General features: G+C 39.9%; 3 protein-coding genes across 3 annotated transcripts; 1 reads left to right on the forward strand and 2 right to left on the reverse strand.

Moving 5' to 3' along the window:
- Window positions 1–452: 452 nt before the first annotated feature.
- On the reverse strand, window positions 453–12,310 carry LOC5513906 (probable C-mannosyltransferase DPY19L3). Its single transcript, XM_048722084.1, has 15 exons — window positions 11,311–12,310; window positions 10,530–10,620; window positions 8,912–9,036; window positions 8,354–8,499; window positions 7,956–8,079; window positions 7,532–7,666; window positions 6,760–6,891; window positions 5,954–6,061; window positions 5,785–5,858; window positions 5,192–5,391; window positions 4,236–4,540; window positions 2,982–3,038; window positions 2,544–2,626; window positions 1,912–2,044; window positions 453–881 (listed from the first exon to the last, which is right to left on the reverse strand). Exons 1-15 carry the CDS (start codon window positions 11,536–11,538, stop codon window positions 576–578), a joined length of 2,247 nt encoding a protein of 748 aa, XP_048578041.1. The 5' UTR covers window positions 11,539–12,310; the 3' UTR covers window positions 453–575.
- On the forward strand, window positions 12,148–19,620 carry LOC5513876 (coiled-coil domain-containing protein 174). Its single transcript, XM_048721788.1, has 11 exons — window positions 12,148–12,227; window positions 12,304–12,396; window positions 13,068–13,177; window positions 13,458–13,516; window positions 13,819–13,889; window positions 14,101–14,177; window positions 15,788–15,886; window positions 16,210–16,340; window positions 17,399–17,493; window positions 18,244–18,535; window positions 18,670–19,620. Exons 1-11 carry the CDS (start codon window positions 12,189–12,191, stop codon window positions 19,545–19,547), a joined length of 1,944 nt encoding a protein of 647 aa, XP_048577745.1. The 5' UTR covers window positions 12,148–12,188; the 3' UTR covers window positions 19,548–19,620.
- Window positions 19,621–21,061: 1,441 nt separating this feature from the next.
- LOC5513905 (alpha-N-acetylgalactosaminidase) lies at window positions 21,062–25,028 on the reverse strand. Its single transcript, XM_001634039.3, has one exon. It carries the CDS (start codon window positions 24,973–24,975, stop codon window positions 23,752–23,754), a length of 1,224 nt encoding a protein of 407 aa, XP_001634089.3. The 5' UTR covers window positions 24,976–25,028; the 3' UTR covers window positions 21,062–23,751.
- Window positions 25,029–26,255: the final 1,227 nt, after the last annotated feature.

A 26,255-nucleotide genomic window follows, 5' to 3' on the forward strand; every position in this document is an offset into this window, starting at 1 on the left:
AAGGGGTGGGGCACTGGGGTGGGGTGGGCCACTGGGGTCACGTGCCCCTTAATGCTTCTTACAGCCAAATTCGTTGTTGCGCGACCTCTTAGAACCAAAATTTCGTTTCTTTGTTTGGGAATACACGTAGTCAATCAAACCAAACAATCTAAGCCAGACAAACCACCCTCAAAGCTTTTGTCTACCCGCTGACTACGCGCTATTCCCAAAACAAGAGACAAAAACTTTGGATTCTCTGAGGTCGTGCAACAACCAATTTGGCTGTAAGGCATGGGTGTCATCTCTCCGCCCCCATAAATTTAAAGTTCACCAATACTTCTCGTTGGTGGCTGTAACATTGGAGCCGATTGAGCACAATAAGCGCATTTTTGTGTGCAATTGATAGATGCCTAGGTATTTCAGACTGGGGCGCTTTAGGGCGTATAGGATTGAAAAAGTTAAAATAAAATAAAGCCAGTCAATTTTCTGTAATTTTTCTAAAGAAGAATTGACACAAGAGAAAAAAAGCAGATTTTACATTATACAGGTTTTCATATTATTTGCTTATTAAATTTAATTTCTTAGGAAAAATATGTTCATAATACTTTATACATGTAAAAAGTCCGGTTCTCAAAAACAAGTCTAAAATAACGCCGGAAAGCAGAGTCGTCACGCTTGATCGCATCACAGAAACGAGGCACACTCGGATCACGTGACCCCTCCCTTGGTTGGCCGCCCTCGATCACGTGACCGTTATCCATGTCTAGGATATCGCTGAGCTTACACCCTCTACGCATGCGCGAATAGCAGATACTGTTTTCCAAAATGACGTAATTGGCGCCGTGGGTAATCAATATTTCGTGGACTTCCTGTGGTGTACGACGTGCATAGACTTGATAGACCTGCGATTGCGCAAAAGGAAATTGTTTAGTTGTTAAATTATGCGAGGGCCAACGAATGGACTTTGGTAAGATCCCCGTTTTTTGGTATTTATTTATTTATTTTTTTTGGCAAGACCGAGGATTTTTAGTTTTTGAATAAATACCGAGCGAGCAATTCGAAAATCAATGCGAGCACGGCTGAAAATTTGCGCGAACATGCGAGCATGAGAGCACATCGAAATTTCGTGAGGCCACTTGGGGGCCCAGGCAGGAAGGAGGGGAAGGGTCATGAGTCGCAAGAAAATTTGATGAATTCTCTAGGTACTGTAAATGCTCGTTTAAGCGATAAGGACCAATAAGGACCCTGCATCGAATTACCACGCCCCCCCCCACCCAAACCCACCCCCTTAGACGCAAAATATCAAACAAGCTCCCCTCTCATCCCTAAGAACTAGGTCCGCACGGCTTTTCAAATAAATATTCTTTTTCACGTATTGTGTGATGATTCATTTATACTTGAACTGAAAAATGGCAGTTATTATATAGAATTTGAATTTAGAATATTTAAATTCGCGCGGCATCGAATTAGCGCCTCCGACACAAAAAATAATTAGGGTGATTTATATCCACGACGCCGGCAAGAAGACGTCGCCTCGCGCACGTTCGAGCGCGCACGCTAATTTTTGCCGGCGTCCCGTCCTGAAGAGGACGTGAAAAAGCATGAAATGCCGTCCCGAACAGGACGCGACGCCGGCAAGAAAAGCGTGCGCGCGCAATCGAACGTGCGCGAGGCGGCGTCTTCTTGCCGGCGTCGTGGATCTAAATCACCCTAGTAGGTGCCCAGGGAATTTACGGTAAAAGCAATTTCCCAAGACTATAGTCCCAGGTCTTCTTAGCCGGGTGTCTGATTGGGTTTCCTGTGGTTGGTAAAATTTGTAGCAGGAAACCATCTTTAGGTGAGCTCGTCCAAGGCCTCTTGCTGCGTCACGGTTCACCTCCGAGCACAGGACACCCGGTAAGAACACCTGGGACTAGGCAGTCCTCCACCCACCTGTTTAGTGCGCATGCGTAGGAATTTGTTCTCGTAATGCGGGTGGTTGGTGACGTGTCGGTCTGTGCAGAGCTTCACTCCAGCTAGCAGCTGCATACTTCCGGTAAACGACGAACCCGGCGGAGTCGACGTCCTGAAGCAAACAAATTAGAACGTAACAATGATGTCCAATATTGTGAGTTTTTTTGTGGGACGGTAAAGTTGGAGAAGGGGAACGGTAAGTGCAAGGGAAAAATGTGTCTGAAAAATACAGAGTTTTAGACAGGCACGGCAACGGCTAGGGGGACGCGACCGAGAAAAAGACGGTTTGTCGTCTTAATCAATAAGGTTAGAAACGGCCGAACTAAAGTTCGGCACGGCGCTGAGCACGGCTGCGCGAGTCGTACCTCACGGCAAAGAACGACACCAAATCAAACGTCGAGCTTTTAATGCGCTGAATCAAATACCAAATGTATTCCAATTTGTGTAACTTAAACATCACATCAACTCAAATTTGACTACTCACCATCAATTAAGCGCGACTTTATTTCATGCGAAGTCTGATTCAACATTAAGCCCAATTGTGTCGATAAAATAAAAGACAACTGGATCGGAACGGCAGGAGATCGACGTGCGACTCAAGCCTTACTTACTTTATCCAGTTCATAAGTTCTACAGTATCAGGGTCATGGAACTCTCTCAGCTCTTTCAGCTCTTCCAAAGCAGGTTTTAAGCGCTACAATACAAAAGAAAACAAAATACTTCCGAATAATTCGGAATAAAAGCCGGCTAGGAGACTAACCCAAACATTACCCCTTCGTCTGAATTAAAAAAAAAAAAACACTTTATAGACTATACCCGATATAAACATATCGCCTTAGGGCCAATCAACCACACCCCATAGATGAACATTTAAGGGCTCGTATCCACCCAATCGAACGTGTGGGTTTTGTTGAGTTTAGAGTGGATGGAGATGCGAGTGTTAGTTCACGTTAGTGAGTTAGTGTTACAGTTAGTGAGATGTTAACCAAGGGGAAATATAATGGGGCAACTTTTATGCAGTGACTAAATATACCTAATATCTAACTCACCACGCTTAGAACCACTGCTATCAGAAAAGCAGGAACAATATGGCCGAGGACTTTACACTGCAAAGGAACAACAGTATCTTTTAAAAGAATAAGTACGCAAACAAAATGCCTTACCCCAAGTCAGTTGAGCCTTTCACTTGCATTTACATTCTGCGAAGTCTTTGTAGTGCGACGCGCGTTTCCGCGGCCATTAAGACAATGTTTTATTGTTATTTTGAGTTTTCAGAAAACTATCGCGAAGATTTCCAAAATGCTAATAAACTTAACATCACTTCCGTCAATCAAATCTTTAAATTGTAACTTTGCCCGTCTGACTGATCAATGCATTGCTGTGAGGCGAGACTGGAAGCCATTTAAGTGAAGGCCAATGAACACAGTTCAAGGCTTTTGACTGACGGAAGCCATAAAATTTATTCTGTCGCTTGGAATCATGAGCGTGTCTCAAATTAAGCCAATTAGCATGCCCAGATCACAGATTTAACTGACTCGAATTTCATCGTAAGGGTTCCATCGTGTTCTGATGTGAACTAACTGAAGCAATTATCTGTTGCGCTGGTGGACAAGTGGAGTCTGAGTCCGTTTTTTTTACATCATGACTGGTTTCTTTCACAAATCTGTCAAAGTGGCCAGTAGCATACAAACGGCTAAACTCTAGTATCTGAATTTCATACGAATGTTTATAGGAAAAAAGAAAATTATTCTACAGCTTGTCTATCCTCTATTTGTTTTTATTTTCCCCCTTTTTGCTTATTTACTTGGTACACATGAAGCACAGCGGGTTACGATACGATGGATTTTATGAGTGCTACCTTATTTGAAATAGGTGCATCACGAATCTAAAGCGCCATAAATGCAACCTTAACATCACCAGAAACGGTAACTCAAGGGATTATTGAAATCTTATTAACGATCTTTATCTTCATCAACAACCTTTTCTATAATGTGTAGTTCCAGAAAATATCCATATCCCCCTATTGAGGGGGTCGGAGGTATGACCCCCCACCCGTCTGGAATTTTCAACCCCCTGGAAAAAAATAAATACAGTAACTGCTAAGGAAAAACGGCATTTGACCCACCCCCTCTCTGGAAATTCCTGGGCGTTTGAGCCCCCCTCCCCCCCCCGAAATTTCCAATCCCCTCAATGGGGGAGGGGGTATCGATATTTTCTGGAACTACACAATCTATGACAAAGTTGATATTTTCCCTCGCCTCAAACAGGCCTTGTAGATATAAAACATTTGACATTTTTCCTACCACGCTTGGTTTGTTGATACCAGCCCTCTCTAAAACGAAACGCCAGAATCCTTGATGACAAAGGGTACCCGCGCCAAATACACACATGTGCGGGGTCCAAAGGAACTTGAATCTTAGGGTGGTCACGGCCATCGCTCCATATAGCACGGTCTGTATTGTGCAGTACACGAGTTCCGGTTGTTCGTTTAGGACTGTCGGGGGAGTGGTGGTGGCTGTATTCAGGACTGTCGGCGAAGGGATGGTGACCGAAGGAAAATTGTCATCTGATGGTTCGCTGCTGAGAAACAACGTCATTATGTGAATTTATTCAAAAGTCTGCCAGACTCCATTTTGTCATCCTAGAAAAATACCAAGTGCAGGAAAGGATCCATTTCCCCCGGCTGTTTTGGAATTTCTTTGCGATATTTTCGATTTAATCTAGCAAATGAAGAATACAACTTAGTTATATTGCGCACTTGTCAATATAAATTGTGTCACTGCGAGTTCCGATATATCGTGATTTTTTCACATCATTTATCTTCCAGTATTGAACAAGTATAATAAATAACAAAAATATGACTGACTACAAGGATTAGTTAACCGAGAAAGAGGGGGAGAGAATTTGTTGGCAAACAAAAGAAGAAAAAAGGGATCTTCTACTAGTTTCTGGGTGTACATAAATAGGATACCCCTTCTAATTCATTATTCTTTTAGACTTTTTTGTCTTGATAAACAAGGCAACATAGCCGTAACCTTGCACGTAAGGTTAGGGGGGCACGGCACAGAAACATTAAAAAACATTTGGGGGCACAGCCACGCCCCTACTTTTCATTATCTTATAATTTTTGAAAATATTTGGGGGGTACATGCCCCCAGTGCTCCACCTCCTGCTACGGCCCTGGGCCACCTATATGGCCGCAAAAAAAAGTCTACTAAGAAACAAGCAGATTCGCCAAGTAACTTTTTGATTGGCAAACTATCGCCAAAATAAAGACTGGCAGCACTTGCTGCGTCATACCTCCAGTTCCTGATGACAGTGTAAGCCAGTAGCGCGAGGCACGTGACCACAGATACAACGTAGCACGGAAACACGATACCGCTGGTCAGACGTTGATACGTTTCCCTCGGAAGCATTTGGAATGCGGGCTCACATAGATAGAGCAGTGAGTCGAAATCCCTGTGAATGCGATACACGTGATAAGCCAGCCGTCTAGGGAATTATTTTAACAGAAGCCTAGTTCCTGTCGTTCTTATCGGGAAGCCTGTGGTCAGCCATCAGGGAAGAGGGTATGGGGAGATTAAACCAAGAGTTCCAAGTGGCTTCACATCTTCAACCCGTAATACCACAGGAAACACAAAAAGAAGGCCAGAAACTAATGTGACAAGTCATCAAATCATCATCTTCTTCTCCACCGCCGCCGCCGCCACCACCACCACGACCACCGTCACCAGGGTCACACTTGAGTTGGAGCCGTGCTCTGTTGTGTCAACCTTACCGCTATTTTAATATGTGTAATAGTGGTAGAAGCCTTATAAATAAATAAATAAACATCAGCATCATTATGATTACCTTCCAATATCGTAGCCAAGCTTGGCCTTCACAAACTTGAAGATATGTTCGTCTGACTCAACGTTCAAAATGGTCTGATAATTAAAAGGGAGCGAATTTAGTTAAGAACTGTTTTGATAGAAAAGAATTCACTTAAAACTTCTTCAGTGTAGGAGATAAAGTGCTTTACCTTGATTAAAGCAGTGAGTGCAAACATGAGGAACAAAACCAACACAATGTTAAGAACCAGTTTGACAAGTCTGATGAGAAGGGTAGGGTTGGGCGCATAAGGCTCCTTCTGTGAAACATCGAAGACGAGGGATTAATGGAAAGAGAGCGCATACATCAATGGGAAAGATTTAGGTAGCTTTACAGGTAATCATACCGAATTATGACTAGTAGACCAAGTACCATCGGTAAAGCGTTGATGAGAGTTGAATGACATTTCCACCCTTTCTAGCTCTACTCACAGGGTTTCGATCAAACGTTCATGAGAGTTGGAGCTCTCATCAACTTTCATCTCTGCTTTATTGAGGCTTAACACAAACTATACTAACATCGATTTACATTTGGGTTCAATTTATCGGAACTCATCTATACCAGTTGATGGCAATGTTTTTCCAGTTTGTTATGGTCTAACAACATTTTCCAAATTACTTATTTCACAAACGACGTGACAGCACATCGTCGCTAAAAAACACGATCATAATAAACCACCCTTCTGCTTGACGTGTAAAAAAATACGTTTAAAAATATTGAAAATACCTTCGTTTAAAACATGCGCCATTAAATTGTTGAATGAATGAATAATCATCATGACTATCATCATTATCATAAACACCATCATCATCAATAACAACATTACAATGATTTTTATCATCTTCTCTGCCATCATCATCGATCATCGTCTTCATCACCATCATATTCTTTATCATATTGCATTATTAATTATTATTAGACACAGCATAATAAAGTAAGTCGTTGATCTTCACTTACTTGAACTCCCATGATTACTAGCGCAGCGATAGAGAACGAGAGGGCGAGGGAACAAAGCATCATATCATTGCCAAACATCATGGCACAGACAAGCAACAGCGAGCCGATCACCACGACGTAAAGAATCTTAACCTGGTAGAAAACAACAGAAAACCTGTTATGGCGTGTTATATTAAATAAGGTCTCACTCGAGAGGTAAAGACTCTTAACCTAATAGAGAACAAAACAGAAAAGATGTAATGGTGTGTTATATTTTAAATAAGGTCGCACTCGAGACGTAAAGAATCTTAACCTGACAGGAAACGACAGAAAACCTGTTATGGTGTGTTATATTTTAGAGTCGCACTCGAGACGTAAAGAATCTTAACATGACAAAAAACGACAGAAAACTTGCGTCGTAACCCTGATTTATGTGCAACGTATAAATGGCTGAATTCTAGTCTCTGAAAGAACTGAAAATGAATACAGCCACAGAAAAAAGAAATGATACAGATTTCCAAACCTTCATAAGTTTTTACGGTTATTTATTTGAAACCCATGAAGCCATGAACTACCATGAACTAACCACCTTCATTAGTTTTTACGGTTATTTATTTGAAACCCATGAACCCATGAACTACGGGTTACCACATCCTTAATGGCTTCACAAAACTGTCAAGGTAGCCACGGTAGCGTGCGTTGCATCGGATAGCACGTTTCTCATTGGTCTTTTTCACCAGTCAAGGTGGCCACGGTAGCGCGCGTCGCATTGTTACGAGGAAGAACTGTTTACCTTGTGTTTGGGGGTAAAACCCAAGGAGTAGACGCCGAAAAAAGCAAAACATTGGAGAAGTAGGATAAACTGGGCAAACTGCCAGACGAGAGTGAAGAAGAAACTGTTCAGGGCTATACCCAACACGCATGCGACCTAGTAAGAAAAGTAAAGAAATAGATAAACAAACAAACAAACAAATGAGCAATCAATCGAACGGTACTAGGCACGTGAAAGACATGATTGTTCAAGGCAAGCACGTGAAAGGCATGTGATGGTGGGTACTAAGCACGTGAAGGGCATGTGATGGTGAATACTAAGCACATGAAAGACATGGTTGTCCAAGGCAAGCACGTGAAAGGCATTTGGTGGTGGTGGAAAAGCAAGAAAGACACAGTTAAGAGGCAAGAAAGACAAAGAAAATACATTAGCTAGCTGAGCCTACCTGAGCTAACCTGCCAATATCTCTTTTCAGGAAGTAAGTAATAAACGCCATCTGAGTGAATAGGAATGGAAAGCCAAAGCTCTCCCTGAGGGGGATGGTGTAGACGATGCGAGTTGTATCATCCCTGTGCACAGCATGACAATTTAGTCTCAGGAATTAACAACTACAGCACTGGAAAGACTACAAGCAAGCTGTAGTGAAATACTAGTTGGTCTAGATATTGACATAGGTGTGACATTAAATAACTACAGACAAGCTGTAGAGAAACAAGCTGTAAGGCGTTTTACAGATATGTCACTCTTAAAAGTAAACGCAAAATTTCAGAAAGAAGGCCTTACGGTTGCCTCGGTCATCAGGAAATGTGTAAATAATATCTTATATCTGATATCTCCACCTACTTGTTAAAAATGTAGAAGCATGTAGCTAGGAGTCCAGCCAGCCACGAGCCACTCAAGATCCAAGCAGTACAGTAGAGGGCAACGATGTACAGAGCATGCAGAGCAAACACACTGTTTATGTAGAAGTACACATATTCCACGGACTCCTACAGGCAGAAAAATGACAAATGGAAGAATTTTTGCAGGAAGACATGAAGCTCTTAGTAAAAAAAAAAAAAAAGAAACAAGACGGGGGAAAGGCTTTAACCAAAATATTAAACTAACTAATACTGGCTACAGGCCTAACATCCCCCCCTGGCTATGGGCTTTACACCCCCCTGGCTCTGGGATTGACAAACCCTCTGGCTAGGGGCCTGAAATACCCCCCCCCCCCCTTGTAAGGGGTAGGGAAACCCTTTGGCTACAGGCTTGACATCCCCATGGCAACAGGCCTGACACCTCTTGCCTATGTGGTTGTCAATCCTCCAGGCTACAGGCCTGAAAAACCCCTGACCACAGAACAAAAACCCCCCTGATTACAAGCGTGTCATCCCCCTGGCTATGGGCCTGATACTATACCTGGATGCCAGGAATGGTTCTGTACAGCACTGCAAGAATGACTTCTTGGTAAATATTAAATCGCTCAAGGATATTGATTGTGCGAAGGTGCTCAGTGGTATTGTCATGAGAAAGATCATAAAGTCCTGGAAATAATAATAATTATTATTGTATTATTAGTAGCTTGTAAAAACTAGAGGATAGTATCCAGAGCAGTAGCTAATAATATGGCGGTAGTATTCAGAGCAGTAGCTGGGAGATAGATGAGGGAAGGAAGCTTGCCCATGATTTATTCAATCAAATTTGAGTGTAGACAATTGCCTCTTTATGCTTCCTGGAAAAGGCCAGGCCTGACATTGGGTCAGTACGCAGCTCTTACAAGCTGCAATTTAATTGGGCAAATGAACAATATCTGCACCCTGACACAAAGAACGAGAAGAATAGAGACAAAAGAACTCCATTGTAGAACAAAGATAATAGGAGACAAAGCAGCTGCTTACTTACTCCTGATATTTCAACAAACATTCCTGAAAAAAGGGTGAGACCTTAAGGGCCAATGGTACTATCTTTTGAGTCCGTTGCTAGGGAAATTTGTTTGTTTTATAAAAGCTTCTGCTTTTTGTCAAATCTCTTGGAACTTACAACATAAGTGTTTTAGACATAAAAGACACAAGTGATGACCTCATCTGACCCCCCCCCATGGTCACGTGACCCAGAACAGAAAATCGTGTAAGAGAAGCTACTATTCAAATCTAACATAATTTTTTTTGCAGAAATATTTTAACGTCACTATTTTCTAAAACTTCACACATCGGATTTGAAAAATTTTGATACCGCAAGAAATGGCGAATTTTTATGTTAACTTCGAAAACCAGCTGTTTGGTAATAATTTTTTCATTTCTTCAAAAATCAAAAATCCCATGCGCTAAGTTGTTGGGAATGGTAATATCAATCGTTTGAATGAAAAAAAATTTGCCATCTATTTTTATTCTAAAAAAACATATAAAAATTGCATTTTCTTCTACAAAATGTCGAAAGTTTATTTTAATCTCTTGGGGAAAAAAGAAAATTAGAATTGGAGTTTCGAAGAAAATAATAAAAAAAAGACTTGACCGGGGATTGAACCCAGAACGCATTCTTACGAGTCAAAGGTGCTAACCACTGGGCCAGGGAATCAAATTAGAAAGCGTGGGGCGATTTTAGTCTATTTAACCGAATAAAGCACTTTTTCCTTTCGTAGCAACAGAGTTTCGTAGCAACGAGATAGTACCATAGGCCCTTCAAGTCAGACAAACCATTATCTGATGCCTAGTCACCTGCGCAGTCGTCCTTATTGTAGGAAACTATCTGACGCCCTGCTCTTCTTTAAAAAGGTGAGGCCAAACAGTTCAACAAAAATGGTCATTTTTTGATTCTCATATTTAGCACATAGAAGCTATACCACAATTCTTGGTTTTTGTAATTAGATAATGGATTTAAAAGATGTTTTTGTTTCTGCCTATTTTTTTTTTTATTTTGATTGCATTCCTCACAGTTCTTATTAATTATCTGCCACCTATACTCCCCTTAAGTTAGTTAATTGATAATGTAAACAATCAACCAATATCTTTAATAAATTAATAATTTAATATACCCATACCCTTGGTGATAGAAGGAGCCAGTACAAGTTGCTTATAGTAGGAAAAATACAACCCTGACTCGGTGCGAAAGGATATCTCTCTTTCAACTTGCTAAAAACAAAGACAAACAATGCTATAGTTAGTGGATGGGATTTTATGTATAGTAGGCACAAAACAGTGATAGAGTAATTATTCAAATGAAAGTTGAAGGGGGGCTAAAAGATCTTGAAATACACTTGTTTTTAAAGGTTAAATTTAAAAAAAGAAGAAAACTAGACCAAAAAAGGAATTGAAAAATTGAAGTTTGATATGTTGTTATTTCAAAGTCTTTGAAACAAGACTTTATTTAATTGATTTGGTGTAAAAAATATTTTCCTGTGAAATATACACCATAGAAATGGACATTGGGTGGACAATAGCAAAACCTTTTCATAATTACAAATTGTCCCATATATATTCCTGTTGCTAAGTAACAGTTATATCAATATGTGATTAAATAGCTAATCAAATAATTATTTGCATTGCAAATGCTAGTTCTTGGATTATATAAATGATATTGGGTTAAACGGAAGGGCCCTTAAATAAAATATATATAATATTAAAATATAATTAACATCTTGTTTATTTATTACAAATTTATTGGGTTTTTTTCGTCAAACAGAGATCTCCAGTTGCATTGACACATCAAGTACAAGAATTACTTATTTACTCAGCTGTTTTTACTATATCAAGAAAACGATTTTTCTCTTCAAAACAATACTTACATCGATTTTAGTTAAAATATATCTTTTCTTTACTTACCCCTATATTCGAAAACCACATATCGTTCTCATGAAGTTCCTTCACGTACAAAGCATATTTGTACCCCACATAACAAGCAACTGAAAACCCAACAAGTACAGTAACAAGTTGAAGCCAGGGGGTACGGCTTTCCACTCCCACAGGAATTGATGAATTTCCAACGCCATTTTTCGGTTTCTCCTTCAAATGCGACGAAGATTTTAGTTTTCTCCGTCTTAGCTCGCTCATATCTGAGAAAAAACAGTTAATCTCGGCTATGGATTATTTTCTTTCACAAGAAAAGTTTTGAAACAATAACAATAAACTCGAAACGAAATATTCGGCAACCGGTCGATTTCCCATAACAACAAACTGAGCATGCGTAATGGGTTTCAATATGGTGTGCGCTCATTGATTAAGTGGCTACCTGTGGTGTTAGCGGGTGTTTTTATTATTTTCGAAGCATTACTTGAAATGACAATAAAGCACCACACAATAATTGATTTGCAACCTAAGAGCTTGGATAAAGCTTCCAACTCAACTCATATGTTAAAAAATTCTTTTATTTATATTAAGGGAAAATTCCGCTTGACTTTTATCGCTATCAACCTTATCCAAACAGTAGAAACGCTTTCATTCTTTTCTCTAAAACTTGAAACAGCTTGGAACAGAATTATCAATTTTAAAAATATGTCAAGAGATCTAATATAATAAAAATCTCAACAGAAAGGTGAAGCATTCTGAACTAAAATCTATTTTGAATATCTAACCAATCTTTGCAACGCATGGCACACAATGATTTTGTTTGTTTATTTATTTATTCGTTACTTTATTTTTATATTTCTTCGGTATAGCTGAAGCCGCGGGTACTTGGCCAGCGGTTTACAAAGACAAACAAAATGGCGGCGAAGAAGACGATACAAGTCAACGAATCTTCTGTAATTTCTGAATTTTCTTATAGTCGTTCTTCATAACAAAAGTTGCGTAGAGTTTTTATGATTCTTTATTGTTCAGATTGTAGATCTCAAAGCCGAGTTATTTCGAAAAGAGCTGGTATTTCGTAAAGAATCGGAAACAACTTCACGCGTAAAGTCACAAGGGAGTAAGGTAGGTGGAATTCCACTCCACAACAACACCTATATCAATCATCAAGACTTATCAATCCATGACACCCAGGACCGATGGATCTTGCCAAAAGTTGGGTGATATTACACCTTCGAGAGTAGGGAACGCTAATTTACTAAGTAACATTTTGTGGATGCAAAAAACACTAAAAAGCGTGAGATTTGGTTCTCCTTAGAAGAGCAGGAGAGAAAGTCCAAAATCTTTTGACTCCCAACTAATTCGGGAGCATTGACAAGTATGCTGTAACGTGGTTTCCAATAGATTCTTTTGTCTTTTGTTGGTTGAGGTTTTATTCGGCCCTCTGGAAATAAACAGGTGACAATGCCACATCTTTAACTATTTAAAGCCGCATTGTCACCAGTTTACTTCCGGAGGTCCGACGGAAACCTAAACCGTTAAAAGACAAAAGAATCTATTAAAATCCGAGATATTAAACAGGCCATCCGCTCTAAATTATCGATCACATCCTCAAACAAACTTCCAATAAACACACTGCTTTCAATATTTTGAAATATTTTTCACGTTTTCCGTTAAAAACTCATTGGAGATTCTTACGTAATGGACCGGAAGTAAACTGGCGACAATGCAGCTTTAATAACATGTTTTACTGAACTTGCACCAAAGATGTTACCCTTAAATAACATGTATCCCAGAAACCACCAGTGTGGACCAAGCAGAAGAAAGAACAACCTACTGGGAAACATGTGCCACCCAAAGACCCTGAGGAGAGTTCAGAACAAGAGAAGGCTCTACAGAAATCTAGGTATTTAGCCAAATAGATCTTATTTTTACATGTATCTGTCCTCTGAAAGATGCACAGATGACATCAGTGTGTCATGAACAAAAAAGTATGCGACAAGACACAGTCGAGCTGTGACATCTTCTGTGCATCTTTTAGAGGACAGACACACAGACACAAATAAGAGAGATCTATTTGTTTTATACAACAATTTTAATTTTCACAATCTAGTTTTGGGTAACACACACATGAGGAAGGCAAACTCTAATTCCAGTTCAGCTCAAAATGATATCTTCTATTTTAGGAAAATGCTGGAAGCAAAAGCTGCCTTGTATGAGAAGATGGAGAAAGGAGATGTGCAGGGTAAATGTTATTATCAACAAATAAATGGAACACATTCCGGGCACATCCCTAAGTGTGGAGGAATACAGTTTTACATTGATTAAACATATGTGCTAAAAATCTCTAGGAAGGCTTGACTTTAACGTTTTGCAAACTTACCTATAATCCACTTTTGGGCCATTTCCCCTTGTGTGCCCACTACCCTTTTGTGTTTCTTTTCCCTTCATCCCCACTGCCATGGTTATGGATTACCTGCTTTAAACCAATAACAACCATCAATAACAAATGCCAATATTAATAATAACTATCTGTTCTACTGGCAGATGATGGCGATGATGAATCCGGAGCAGGGAGTAGATTTCTTGTCGATTTCCATAAGAAAGTTTATACAAAGGTACAGTAGGCATTTTAAAACATGCTTAATTTTTTTTGTAAAAAAAAAAACAATTATTACAAATGCCACTGACTTCTCAGTGTGACCTACAGAACCATGTACACTACACTGAAAATATATATGGAATGTTTGTTCTAACCAATCACTCACAGATATCCAAACAGTTGACTTTTTCTAAAACCTAAACAAATAAAAATTTGGGACTTGACAGGAGCAACAAGTTAAATCTGATGAGGATGACTCATGTACTGGTCCTATTCCCCCAGCGGACTCGCCTGCTGAAGAATGGTGAGTGAATGGTGAGATAGAGTTGTGAGTTATTGAGAAAGTTTATAATATATACAGTAGATACAGTGGGGGAGTTATTGAGAATGGTTATAATATTTACAGTAGATACAGTGGTGAGTTATTGAGAATGGTTATAATATTTACAGTAGATAGAGTGGTGAGTTATTGAGAATGGTTATAATATTTACAGTAGATACAGTGATGAGTTATTGAGAATGGTTATAATATTTACAGTAGATAGAGTGGTGAGTTATTGAGAATGGTTATAATATTTACAGTAGATACAGTGGTGAGTTATTGAGAGTGGTTATAATATTTACAGTAGACAGGGCGGTGAGTTATTGAGAAAGTTTATAATATATACAGTAGATACAGTGGGGGAGTTATTGAGAATGGTTATAATATTTACAGTAGATACAGTGGTGAGTTATTGAGAATGGTTATAATATTTACAGTAGATAGAGTGGTGAGTTATTGAGAATGGTTATAATATTTACAGTAGATACAGTGATGAGTTATTGAGAATGGTTATAATATTTACAGTAGATAGAGTGGTGAGTTATTGAGAATGGTTATGATATTTACAGTAGATACAGTGGTGAGTTATTGAGAGTGGTTATAATATTTACAGTAGATACAGTGATGAGTTATTGAGAATGGTTATAATATTTACAGTAGATAGAGTGGTGAGTTATTGAGAATGGTTATAATATTTACAGTAGATACAGTGGTGAGTTATTGAGAGTGGTTATAATATTTACAGTAGACAGAGCGGTGAGTTATTGAGAAAGTTTATAATATATACAGTAGATACAGTGGGGGAGTTATTGAGAATGGTTATAATATTTACAGTAGATACAGTGGTGAGTTATTGAGAATGGTTATAATATTTACAGTAGATAGAGTGGTGAGTTATTGAGAATGGTTATAATATTTACAGTAGATACAGTGATGAGTTATTGAGAATGGTTATAATATTTACAGTAGATAGAGTGGTGAGTTATTGAGAATGGTTATGATATTTACAGTAGATACAGTGGTGAGTTATTGAGAGTGGTTATAATATTTACAGTAGACAGAGTGGTGAGTTATTGAGAATGGTTATAATATTTACAGTAGATAGAGTGATGAGTTATTGAGAATGGTTATAATATTTACAGTAGATACAGTGATGAGTTATTGAGAATGGTTATAATATTTACAGTAGATACAGTGATGAGTTATTGAGAATGGTTATAATATTTACAGTAGACAGAGTGGTGATTTATTGAGAGTGGTTATAATTCATACTGCAGATAAATTATAGTGATGACACTGGTATTTATGTAGTAGTACAGCACCTTGTTTAGCAGTCGCAATCATTAAGCAGCTAAATTATTGTCTGTTGTACAGTACAATTCTCTGTATGCAATCACTTAATTCATGTTCAAGAAGAATAACCGCTGAATCCCCCCAACACTCAGCCCAAAGTTTTACCAAAGAATTAAGGATTTCATTGCTGTTAAGTTTCTCTCCATCCCCCTCCATCCTAGCCCTTAGCTTAAATAAGCCAGCTGTTCAATTTTATTCACTATACAATATTAATTTCATGTAATATCCTTATCTTGTAGGGTGGAGTATGTTGATTCTCTTGGGAGATCAAGAAAATGCTTGCGAAAAGATTTACCTGATCTCCAGAAGAGAGATCGAGAGTTAAACCCCAGAAGGAGGTGAGCTTCTTATAATGAAACTTTGTTGTCATCTTTATATTTAATTTTATTTATTTATTTTGCTTCGACCTAATAACAGATAAATGTCATAACAATTAAACCGAACACTGGTAGGGGGAGCCACAAAAACAGGGCCAATGACAATAAACCCCTTACATTAAAAACATATAAAATACATATAATACATAGAGAACATATATCAACATATATGTTGATATATGTTGATATATATATATCATTATCACCATCATCATCATCATCATCATCATCAGTATCATCACCACAATTCACCAGGTGTTCACTTATTGTTTGATGTTTTCAAGCACAAGTCCACCCACCCTCCTGTCAGATGACATGCGCCGAGAGATGATGCGTCAAAAGTGGGAGAAGCAAGAACAAGAGGCGATGGAGCGGCCTGTAGGACCCGTCCATTATCAGAACATCCAGTATGATGGTAAGCCATCCTCTAATTCCTAAGGTCTAATTCCGGAGAGAAGCACACCCCCTTCCCTACCTCCACACGCAGGGGGGAGTGCAAGGTGTGAACACACCACCCTTGTCGGCCAAAAAGTGGGTTATTTCTTATAAAGGAATCTTTAAATACTATGCTTTGTCCATATGATACCTATGACTGTGCATCCCCGCTTAGCCAATCCCGGGTATGTGACTGACACGCTCCCTTTCTACCCCATAAACCCAGACATTCCCTAGTCTCCCTACGCTTTGAATGTCTCAATATAGTGATTCAAGAAAAAGGAAGCCCCCCCTCCCCTCCCCTCCCCCCCCCCCCCCTAGAGGTTCCAGGTCATCAGCCAACTGAAGTTTAATAAAGTTTAGTTTAATAAAGAGGGAATAGACTTGCACTAGTCACATCACTTGACTTTTGAGGTGGCAAACACGCGACAGCTCGAGGTGAGCAAGACCCTTAGCTTGGCTTGTCAGTAACTTAGCTAGGTGTGAATTTCTCAGCTGGGCTTGTCAGTCGCCTGAGGACCTCAGTTTGGCTTGTCAGTAACTGAGCAATCTATTCTTATATAACCTTGATGACTGTCTGCCTCGAATAGCTATCGCTAAACGCAGACAATCTCCATACATTACCGCTATTTAGTTGAAATGAAAAAATTAATGGAAATAGAAATGAGCGAGACCCTCAGCTTGGCTTGTCCAAGAGACGTCCAAGACTTTTTGCCCTATATCATGTGCACATTTGTTTTTAGCATAATACAACATACCGCAAACCTATCGTTGTTTGCAGGTATGCTTGAAGGGATTCTATCAGCCTGCCTTCTTTCTTTATTTAACTTCGCATTATTTGCAGATAAAATTACAAAATGTCCATCCATAAACATAACGTTATCTTTTTGCGTACCAAATTCCGTCGTTACAAATGCCAATTGGGATTACAGATAAGACGATGTAAATGGTTTTCACTACAAACTCTATAGCTGGGATGACAAAATAAATTGGGCCTGGCAGAGCCGACTTTAATACGGTTCTATTTCTTTTGAGCAGAGGTTCGCGCTCATGGAGTTGGCTACTACCAGTTTTCTACGGACGAAACCGAGAGGTCGAAGCAGATGGAGACGTTACGAAAGCTTAGAGATGAGGTTAGTAAAACCAACCAAGGGATCTTATTAAACACGCTTAGAGTTGACGAGGTTGGTAACAAACCAAGGGGTCTCCTCATACAACACGCTAAGAGATGAGGTTGACAGAACAAACCAAGGGATCTCCTCATAAAACACGCTTAGAGATGAGGTTGACAGAACAAACCAAGGAGATCTCCTCATAAAACACGCTTAGAGATGAGGTTGACAGAGCAAACCAAGGGATCTCCTCATAAAATACGCTTAGAGATGAGGTCGACAGAACAAACCAAGGGATCTCCTCATAAAACACGCTTAGAGATGAGGTTGACAGAACAAACCAAGGAGATCTCCTCATAAAACACGCTTAGAGATGAGGTTGACAGAACAAACCAAGGGACCTCCTCATAAAATACGCTTAGAGATAAGGTTGACAGAACAAACCAAGGGATCTCCTCATAAAACACGCTTAGAGATGAGGTTGACAGAACAAACCAAGGGATTTTCTCATAAAACATGCTTAGAGATGAGGTTGGTAGAATAAACCAAGGGGATCTCCTGAAAAGGACTTTTAGAAATGGGGTGGGGCAGAACAGTTAAAATCAGTGAAGTTTGCTTTTTCGCGTAGCCAGGCTCCCTGACATGAGAATACTGTATGTTGACGAAAATTTGCCCGTTTTAACGGTCTTAAACGTTTTTTATTCTTTCGGACAACCTCAAATGGCAACAACTAATTTCAAGCTTTTCTGAGATGCTACTCTACTTTTGCAGACGTTGGACCAACGCTCACGGACAGAGAAAATAAAGGAGAAAAGAAAAGCCGCACTGGAGGCAAGGCTTGCTAAAGTACGAGCAAGGAAGAGGCTGAAGACCGGCGACTCTGATGAGAACAAAGTCGGGCCCGAGGAGTCTGAGCGGGAGGTCTCAGACGCCGGTGATGACACAACGTCTTTAGTTAACCATGCGAAAGAGGATGTTGAACGTTTAAATGGTGAAGAACAACGCGACAGAAAAACAACAGGGAAGAAAAATGAAATTCCAGAATGGGCAAGGCATCGAGTAGGTGCGTGAATATACAATAAATATAATAAATGTTGGAGGCTTATCACCCTGCTACCTGCAGCTGGAATGCTGAACTGCGAGAGCGCAGATACAACGTATTGTAATAATAACAATTATTATTTATTATCTCTATAGAACAAACGGACCGTAGGCGACCATTGCATCTAAGAGAAGAGGAGCGTGACCCCGACTTTGCGCCACCTTCTTTCTACTACCAGAAAAACACCCCCAGGGCAACTCGACAGGGACGCGAGCAAGCCTCAGATAGGCAGCAAGCTCCGCCCACTCCGCCTCCGCCAGTCACACAAAGGACAGAACATGAGAATACAAATTTACCAGATAGTCCTTATACTGATCAGATTCGCATGCACTACCCTCCCTACCCACCCCCCCCTTTGCTCCCATTCCCACCCTACTCCACCCCTCCTGCGACAAACTCAAATGCAAGCACGAATATTCCCCCAAACCTACCCCCACCCCCACAGGAGGCCTACCATCCCTACCATCCACCCCACGGTTTTGCAATTACCCCTCCTGGAACAAGCTTCAACCAACCTACTATGAATGTACTCCCAAACCTACCCCCACCCCCACAGAAGGCCTACCATCCCTACCATCCACCCCACGGTTTTGCAATTACCCCTCCTGGAACAAGCTTCAACCAACCTACTATGAATGTACCCCCAAACCTACCCCCACCCCCTTGGGAGGCCTACAATTACTGTCACCCACCCATTGCCGGAAATATGTTTTTGTATCCGCCGCCAGCTATGCCTCCAAAACTTCAAAGTGGTTCACAGTGGCAGCAAAATGGATCGTCCAATCAGGAGGCGAGTACGACATCACAAGCTTACGGATATACAAATGAACCTAGTGAACCAGCCAATCCTCAAACACGAGGTGACATGAGGCCCCTTATTGAAAAGGATCCTGGTGTGACCCTAAGCGGTAATCGAAAGACAATACCTTCTGCTGATAAGGTCGCCGAATTTGTAGAGAGTTTTAGACATTAGGGTTTTACGGATTGTATATGAAGAGCTATATATACTGAAATTACATTTGAAAATTAAATCAATTGTCACATAACTGTTCTTATTTGGGATTCGGGATGGAGATGGGAAAGCAGTGGGAATAGACATTGGTGGTAATAGACATTGGGATGGGGAGGGTGGTGGTAACAGACATTGGGGTGGGGAGGGCGGTGGTAAAAGACTTTGGGATGGGGAGGGTGGTGGTAATAGACATTGGGATGGGGAGGGTGGTGGTAATAGACATTGGGATGGGGAGGGTGGTGGTAATAGACATTGGGGTGGGGATGGTGGTGGTAATAGACTTTGGGATGGGGAGGGTGGTGGTAATAGACTTTGGGATGGGGAGGGTGGTGGTAATAGACATTGGGATGGGGAGGGCGGTGGTAATAGACATTGGGATGGGGATGGTGGTGGTAATGGACATTGGGGTGGGGAGGGTGGTGGTAATAGACTTTGGGATGGGGAGGGCGGTGGTAATAGACATTGGGATGGGGAGGGTGGTGGTAATAGACATTGGGATGGGAAGGGTGGTGGTAATAGACATTGGGATGGGGAGGGCGGTGGTAATAGACATTGGGATGGGGAGGGTGGTGGTAATAGACATTGGGATGGGAAGGGTGGTGGTAATAGACATTGGGATGGGGAGGGCGGTGGTAATAGACATCGGGGTGGGGAGGGCGGTGGTAATAGACTTTGGGATGGGGAGGGTGGTGGTAATAGACTTTGGGATGGGGAGGGTGGTGGTAATAGACTTTGGGATGGGGAGGGTGGTGGTAATAGACATTAGGGTGGGGAGGGTGGTGGTAATAGACTTTGGGATGGGGAGGGTGGTGGTAATAGACTTTGGGATGGGGAGGGTGGTGGTAATAGACTTTGGGATGGGGAGGGTGACGGTAAAAGACTTTGGGATAGGAAAGGCGACTTGATGACCCCTATAGGGAACGTACTATAAGCTGTTTAGCCAAAACAACCTTGGTGCGCTGACTCTGACTCACCGGAATCACCAGATGAAATTGGAATAAATCCTTCACCATGCCTGATCATCCCCGTCTGTTTTTATTGGGGTCCCTCTTGGCATATTTCACCAAAATATGCTGTAGGAGGGACTCTGATAAAAAAAGATGGGGATGACCATCAGCAAAATCGATTTAAACCCTAAGGGATGGCACTTTAGGCGTGGTAAAAATAAATTCTTACCCTATGAGATAGCAAATTGGGTGTGATCAAAGGAATTTTTAACCCCGAGAGATAGCAGAATTGGAAAAAAAGAACGTTAAAAACCCTTAGGAATAGCAATTGGTCAAATTTTATACCCTATGAGATAACAGAATTGAAGAAAAAAACGTTTAACACCCCCAAAAATGAAATTTTTGTTTAAAAAATATAACGTAACCGTTTGTTGGGAAACTTTGGGGTGACCGAATAAACAGTATGAAAATAAGAAGGAAAAAAAACAGTAGGTTAAAAGTATAAAAAATAGTAAAACAAATCAGATATTCAAGTTTGTTTTACTGTTTATTTATTTTCATGCTTTACAAAGTCTAGTGAACTAGTAAATAATATTACAAACAATGTTACTTAAATATCCTAAGTTTCATAAATTATTTCTTAAATAATAAACTGAAATAATGACTTTTTCTAATATATTCTTATACAGAAAAGTATTCCCTATTCTTTTGTGCCTTGCAAAATTTGTTTAACAAATAAAAACAACTGCCTTTTCTGTGAATTCAAGACATTATAACTATTTGAAACTTGAAGCCTATTAAACACAGTACATTTTCCAATTTTAAATTGAGATTTCTATTGTTCACTTGGAGCACAATTGCTTCCTATTTTTTTATTTTTTTAAATTTTAAACTAGGAAATCTATTTTGTTACCATAAAAACCATGCATCAAAAAAAAGTGACAAAGTAAGGGAAAGTTCATTTAATATCCCGAGGGGGGCGGAGGGGCATAAGGATTTTGATAAAAGTGAGGGATAAAATTAGTTGACCCCCCCCCCCTTCATGGCTTTTCTATCTTCCCTATGCAAGAAAAGCGCAGCCTGAGAAAAGAAAGAGAGTGAGGAAGACAGGAGAATCAGATATGAGCAAGGATTTTGATGATGGAGAATGAGCGCTTATAGCATTAAAATGTTTATATTTTAGATATGGAACATAAGCACTTTATAATATTATATAGTGGAGACCATAAAAAAGATGTATTTAGGGTGTATACAGGTTTGCATTGCAACGATAAAACGTGGCTTAATGAGGCCCGTACCCAGGATTTTTCTTCGGGGTGCGAAATCCGAGAAAGTGGACCTAATTTTCCAGGGGGGGGGGGGGGGGGGAATTCTCTGATAAAAAAATTAGGCCACCCCCGTAAAAACAAAAAAGGATTTATTTATGCATTTGCAATATCTCCACAGGACGTTTATTGTTGGATTTGGCTAAATACCAGAGAGTGATCTACCTTATAGTTTTGTCTACAAATAGCACCAAATAGAACTGAAAGTGGACCTTCTGTCATTGAGGGGGGGGGGGGGGGGGGGTGCTGGATTGTGCATGCCAAATAACTGCCCCCAAACCAAGACAAGCTGAACCAAGTAGTCTGATTTGACACTTTGTCAAATTATATAGTAGAGACAACTAGGCATATGAAGATTGTGCTCTGCAACTTTTGGCATTTTGAGCAACTTTTCGAAGGACCAGCAACCTAGGGCAATTTTTGCCTTCCTTTCCAGCTTTTGAGAAACAAATTGGTATAAAATTTATCGAAACCATCAAAAAGTTCGTTATTTCATCTAAAAATGTTCCTGGACCTCACTCATTTTACGTGTGCCCGCGAAATCTGGACCGCAGCTATTTTAACAGGCGTTTAAATATCCAGCGGTTATATCGAAGTTGCAAGGGACGCTGGGGCAACTCTCATTAAACCCACAAGTGCATCGATCTCTAGGAAACCTAAAATCTGCGTGAATGAGGGGAAAAACAGGCAACGAAAGAGCGGTCAATCGACGTGGTCAACAACATGCGCTACGCCGGATCGTGTGATAGAGTTTCCATACAGCATTGCCTGTAGCGAGACTTAATTGATCAGTATAGGCTGTGAACTTTATCACTGCCTAAAGCATCATGGAGTATACTATATATGATGTATAAACTGCATTTAATAACATGATGCCTATTCAAGTGAACTTTGACTAGTTAGAAAATTTACTAGAAAATACGTATCCTATTTATTGTTGAGTTAAAAGAGATCGATTGACAAATGTATTTATATTCTAATGGTTAAATTAAACATATTTTTATGATTGGAAAAAATATTTAATGAAATTGTTGAAATAAACAAGCAAACAAATATGTTTTTCGCATTTATCTAGATAAAACAACTCTAGAGAGCAAGCAACTTTTTTAATTTCTGGTGGCAACTTTTGGATATATTAGCAATTTTAGAGCAACTTTTGGCCATATTTTCAAGCAACTTTTCCCAAATTTACTAGCAAAATCCTAGAGACAACACCCAAAGGAATCAGTAACCCCCCTTTTAAAATCCAAACACTTTTGACACCCCCTTTTAGACCTCGGAAATTTTTCGAGGCCCCCCCCACAGTATCCTCACGCCCCCCTGGGGATAATAAATGAGCTTTCCCTAATCTCTCATATTTTCTTTCTTGACTTACTATTGAAAATTAATCTTCAAATTTTTAAGAGTAGGCAGTTACTGGTTAAGAATATTACTTTGAACCCTTCCATTTGAGCTCAGAACTAAGCTTGTGCCAATTGATACAAGGGGTCTGTTACTCTTCTTTTAAGAGGAGAGAGGCATCTTTAGCTTAAAAACCTACTGTGCATAAAGCTTTGTGGTTTGCTATAAACAAAACTGTTGTCTTTTGGTTATAGTACACCCTGAAGCAATGCAATACATTAAAATTAGATGTTATTCTAGCAAAATATAAAACATTCCAAGTTTAAACAAGATTGCTTTGAATGGGAGTGAATTTGTCTTAAAAACTATTTCGTACCAGTAGGTGTTGATGACAAATCTTGTGCAGAGAACAGGCTTGTAGAGTAGGTGTTGATGACAAATCTTGTGCGGAGTACAGGCTTGTAGAGTAGGTGTTGATGACAAATCTTGTGCGGAGTACAGGCTTGTAGAGTAGGTGTTGATGGAATTGTGCAGAGATGGCACAAAAAATGTTCATGATTTAGTAATTTTCACCATAACAACGCCATTGGGGTAAACTTTAGCTGAGTAACCAGAAGTGAAAACTCCAAGATCTTGATGGAGATATAAATCCCGAACAGCCGCTTGTTTACCCATCCCATAATCCTTGAACCATGTTGATATTTGAACAGCCTTGTCAACTCGTCTATTGAACAGCACAACGGCAACATTGCCATTAACAAGGTGCCGTGCCCACACTTCCGTGTATTTTTCCCAGCCATTTTGGCCTTTCCAAACTCGCCAACCCTGTTTACCCAGTGGATCTTGATTTACAGCAATCACCTCTGTATTCAAAAGAACATCTTTTGCAAATTGTGGTATCTTGCGTAGATCATTAGACATAAAGAGGGGCGCAGCTAGGATAGCCCATAATGCCATTTGGGACTTTGATTGTTCTGGACTTAAACCAAAGTTACCAATGATAAGTTGATCCGGATCATTCCAATGCCCAGGACCTGCTACTGGGATCAATACTTCTTGATTCTCTGCATAATGATCCACAATTTTTGTAACCCATTCCCAGGAATCTTCAATATCTATATAGTTTCTCCATAGGTGGCAATGCTTTGCAATATTCTTATAATCTGGGTTTTGACCTTTTAATACTTGATAGAAGGGCCAACTGCAGGAGAACATTATTGGTCTTCCTGTGGCATTGAGGTATTTAGAAGCAAGCGGGTAGCCTGTGTCCATCTTGGAAGGGTCTGCAAAGCACCCATCCATTTTTAAATAATCGACATCCCAGCTTGCAAATGTCCTCATATCTTTCTCCAAATGGTCTATACTCCCGGGATACCTCTCACACGTCATAGTGCCATAATCAGCGTATATACCAAGCTTTAACCCTTTAGAATGTACATATTTCGCGAGTTCTTTTATACCACTTGGGAATCGATTAGGATCGGCTTGTAATTCGCCATTTGGACCTCTGTCCTTGGATGTCCAGCAGTCGTCGATGCAGACATACTTGTAGCCTGCTTCTAGGTATCCATCACACATCATCTCATCCGCCATTGCCATAAACAATCGTTCATGTATGCATTCATCCGGATCGTTATCGCAATCAACATTGCAGCGAAATCTTTCCCATGCCATCCAGCCCATAGGTGGTGTTAAGGCTAAACCATCATCCATGCATGCGACACGATGACTTAGCAAACATAAAACGAGCAAATTCAGTGAGTATTTGAAGAGCATTATTGCGGGAAAAAAAGTTATGCAAACAATTTATTTCTTCGGCTCAAAGCTATGTAACCACGCCGCCACACATTATTTCAACCACGTGATCACTATTTCTATATAACACAGGTTACCCAAACAATGCTCGCGAAAATGATTTCTTGGAGGGGGGGGGGAAGAGATAAGAGGGGAGGATTGTTTAACATCCATCTATATTTGTACTGCCGGTTCACATCGCTCAAGATGTTGATCGCACGTAAGACTCGTGTTGCTAGGATAGGGTGAGCGCTAGTCTTTTCTAAAAAAAAAAATTCATGACAACAGACATCTGTATGGGAAATTCTCTTACTCTCTTGATTTAAAAGGACATGCAGACAATATCAAACGACAGATGATTCTCGTCTGTTTGTTATCTAAACTCCTTATATTGTTAACTAATTATTGGAGTTTAAGGTGACATGAAAAGAAAGCTCTGTGAAAGCGGGCGAATTTTGATGTTTTGATACTTTGAAATAAGAATATTTCAGTACAACAATCAAAAAGGAAATTAAATTTGTCGATAAATAGAATTACAAGTAAGAAGGTACAAGTGAAGATCCCTACAGCTTGTCTTAGCAAGGAGGATTGCTAGAAAACCCGGCGAACATCAAAGGGAAATAATCAACAAGGGCTCCCGATATTGAACAGCACTGTCAATTTTTATTCCCTTTCTTTTAATCTTTTTTTAATCACTTTGCATGTCTATCACCATTACATCCTGAGTTCTATAGCCCTAGAAATTAGTTTTAAACTATTTTTTGTTTTTCTGCCAAGACAGCCATGTATTTGTTCAATGCCGAGCGGTGCTAAAAATCTAAAGAAAAGCTTTATCGAACAATCTTAGTGACCTTCCCAGCAAGCATAATAGAAAACTTGTTACGAATCTGCATCAACAACTTGAAGTGTGGTATTGATGCAAAGAGCAACGATTCATCGTTTACTCCATATAATCTATTGTGCGTCCGACTTGTGTAGGCTCTGTGCCACGTCACAACATCTACCAGAAACACTCTAAAAACTTTACCGCTTTTTCTAACCAGTCTATCTCTTCTACTAACTACGTAAAACAAAATTGTTTTGAATCGTCGACCCTACGCTGTGCACCTGCTTAAATAGATGATATATATCAGAAATAAGAAGCACTTAGCGGCAGTAGAAGCTAGGTAGTGCTCACTTAGAAAAACACTTATATAAGCGATAACTTAAGTGAACTGTGTCATGGAATCAATTTTTTTTATTCAACCAGACGCAACCGGGTT

Source organism: Nematostella vectensis, chromosome 14 (genome assembly GCF_932526225.1).
Source record: "Nematostella vectensis chromosome 14, jaNemVect1.1, whole genome shotgun sequence".
NCBI classification, from domain to species: Eukaryota; Metazoa; Cnidaria; class Anthozoa; order Actiniaria; family Edwardsiidae; genus Nematostella; species Nematostella vectensis.

Bases quoted from the DNA above. Each gene is read 5' to 3' on its own strand.
- LOC5513905 (XM_001634039.3), bottom strand. From the start codon at position 24,975: ATGCTCTTCAAATACTCACTGAATTTGCTCGTTTTATGTTTGCTAAGT.
- LOC5513906 (XM_048722084.1), bottom strand. From the start codon at position 11,538: ATGAGCGAGCTAAGACGGAGAAAACTAAAATCTTCGTCGCATTTGAAG. The intron at 7,667-7,955 runs GTAGGCTCAGCT...TTTTCTTACTAG, and splicing joins ATATTGGCAGGTTAGCTCAG to GTCGCATGCGTGTTGGGTAT. The intron at 6,062-6,759 runs GTAAGTGAAGAT...GATGTTTCACAG, and splicing joins TAGTAATCATGGGAGTTCAA to AAGGAGCCTTATGCGCCCAA.
- LOC5513876 (XM_048721788.1), top strand. From the start codon at position 12,189: ATGGCGGCGAAGAAGACGATACAAGTCAACGAATCTTCT. The intron at 12,397-13,067 runs GTAGGTGGAATT...CATGTATCCCAG, and splicing joins TAAAGTCACAAGGGAGTAAG to AAACCACCAGTGTGGACCAA. The intron at 14,178-15,787 runs GTGAGTGAATGG...CTTATCTTGTAG, and splicing joins GACTCGCCTGCTGAAGAATG to GGTGGAGTATGTTGATTCTC.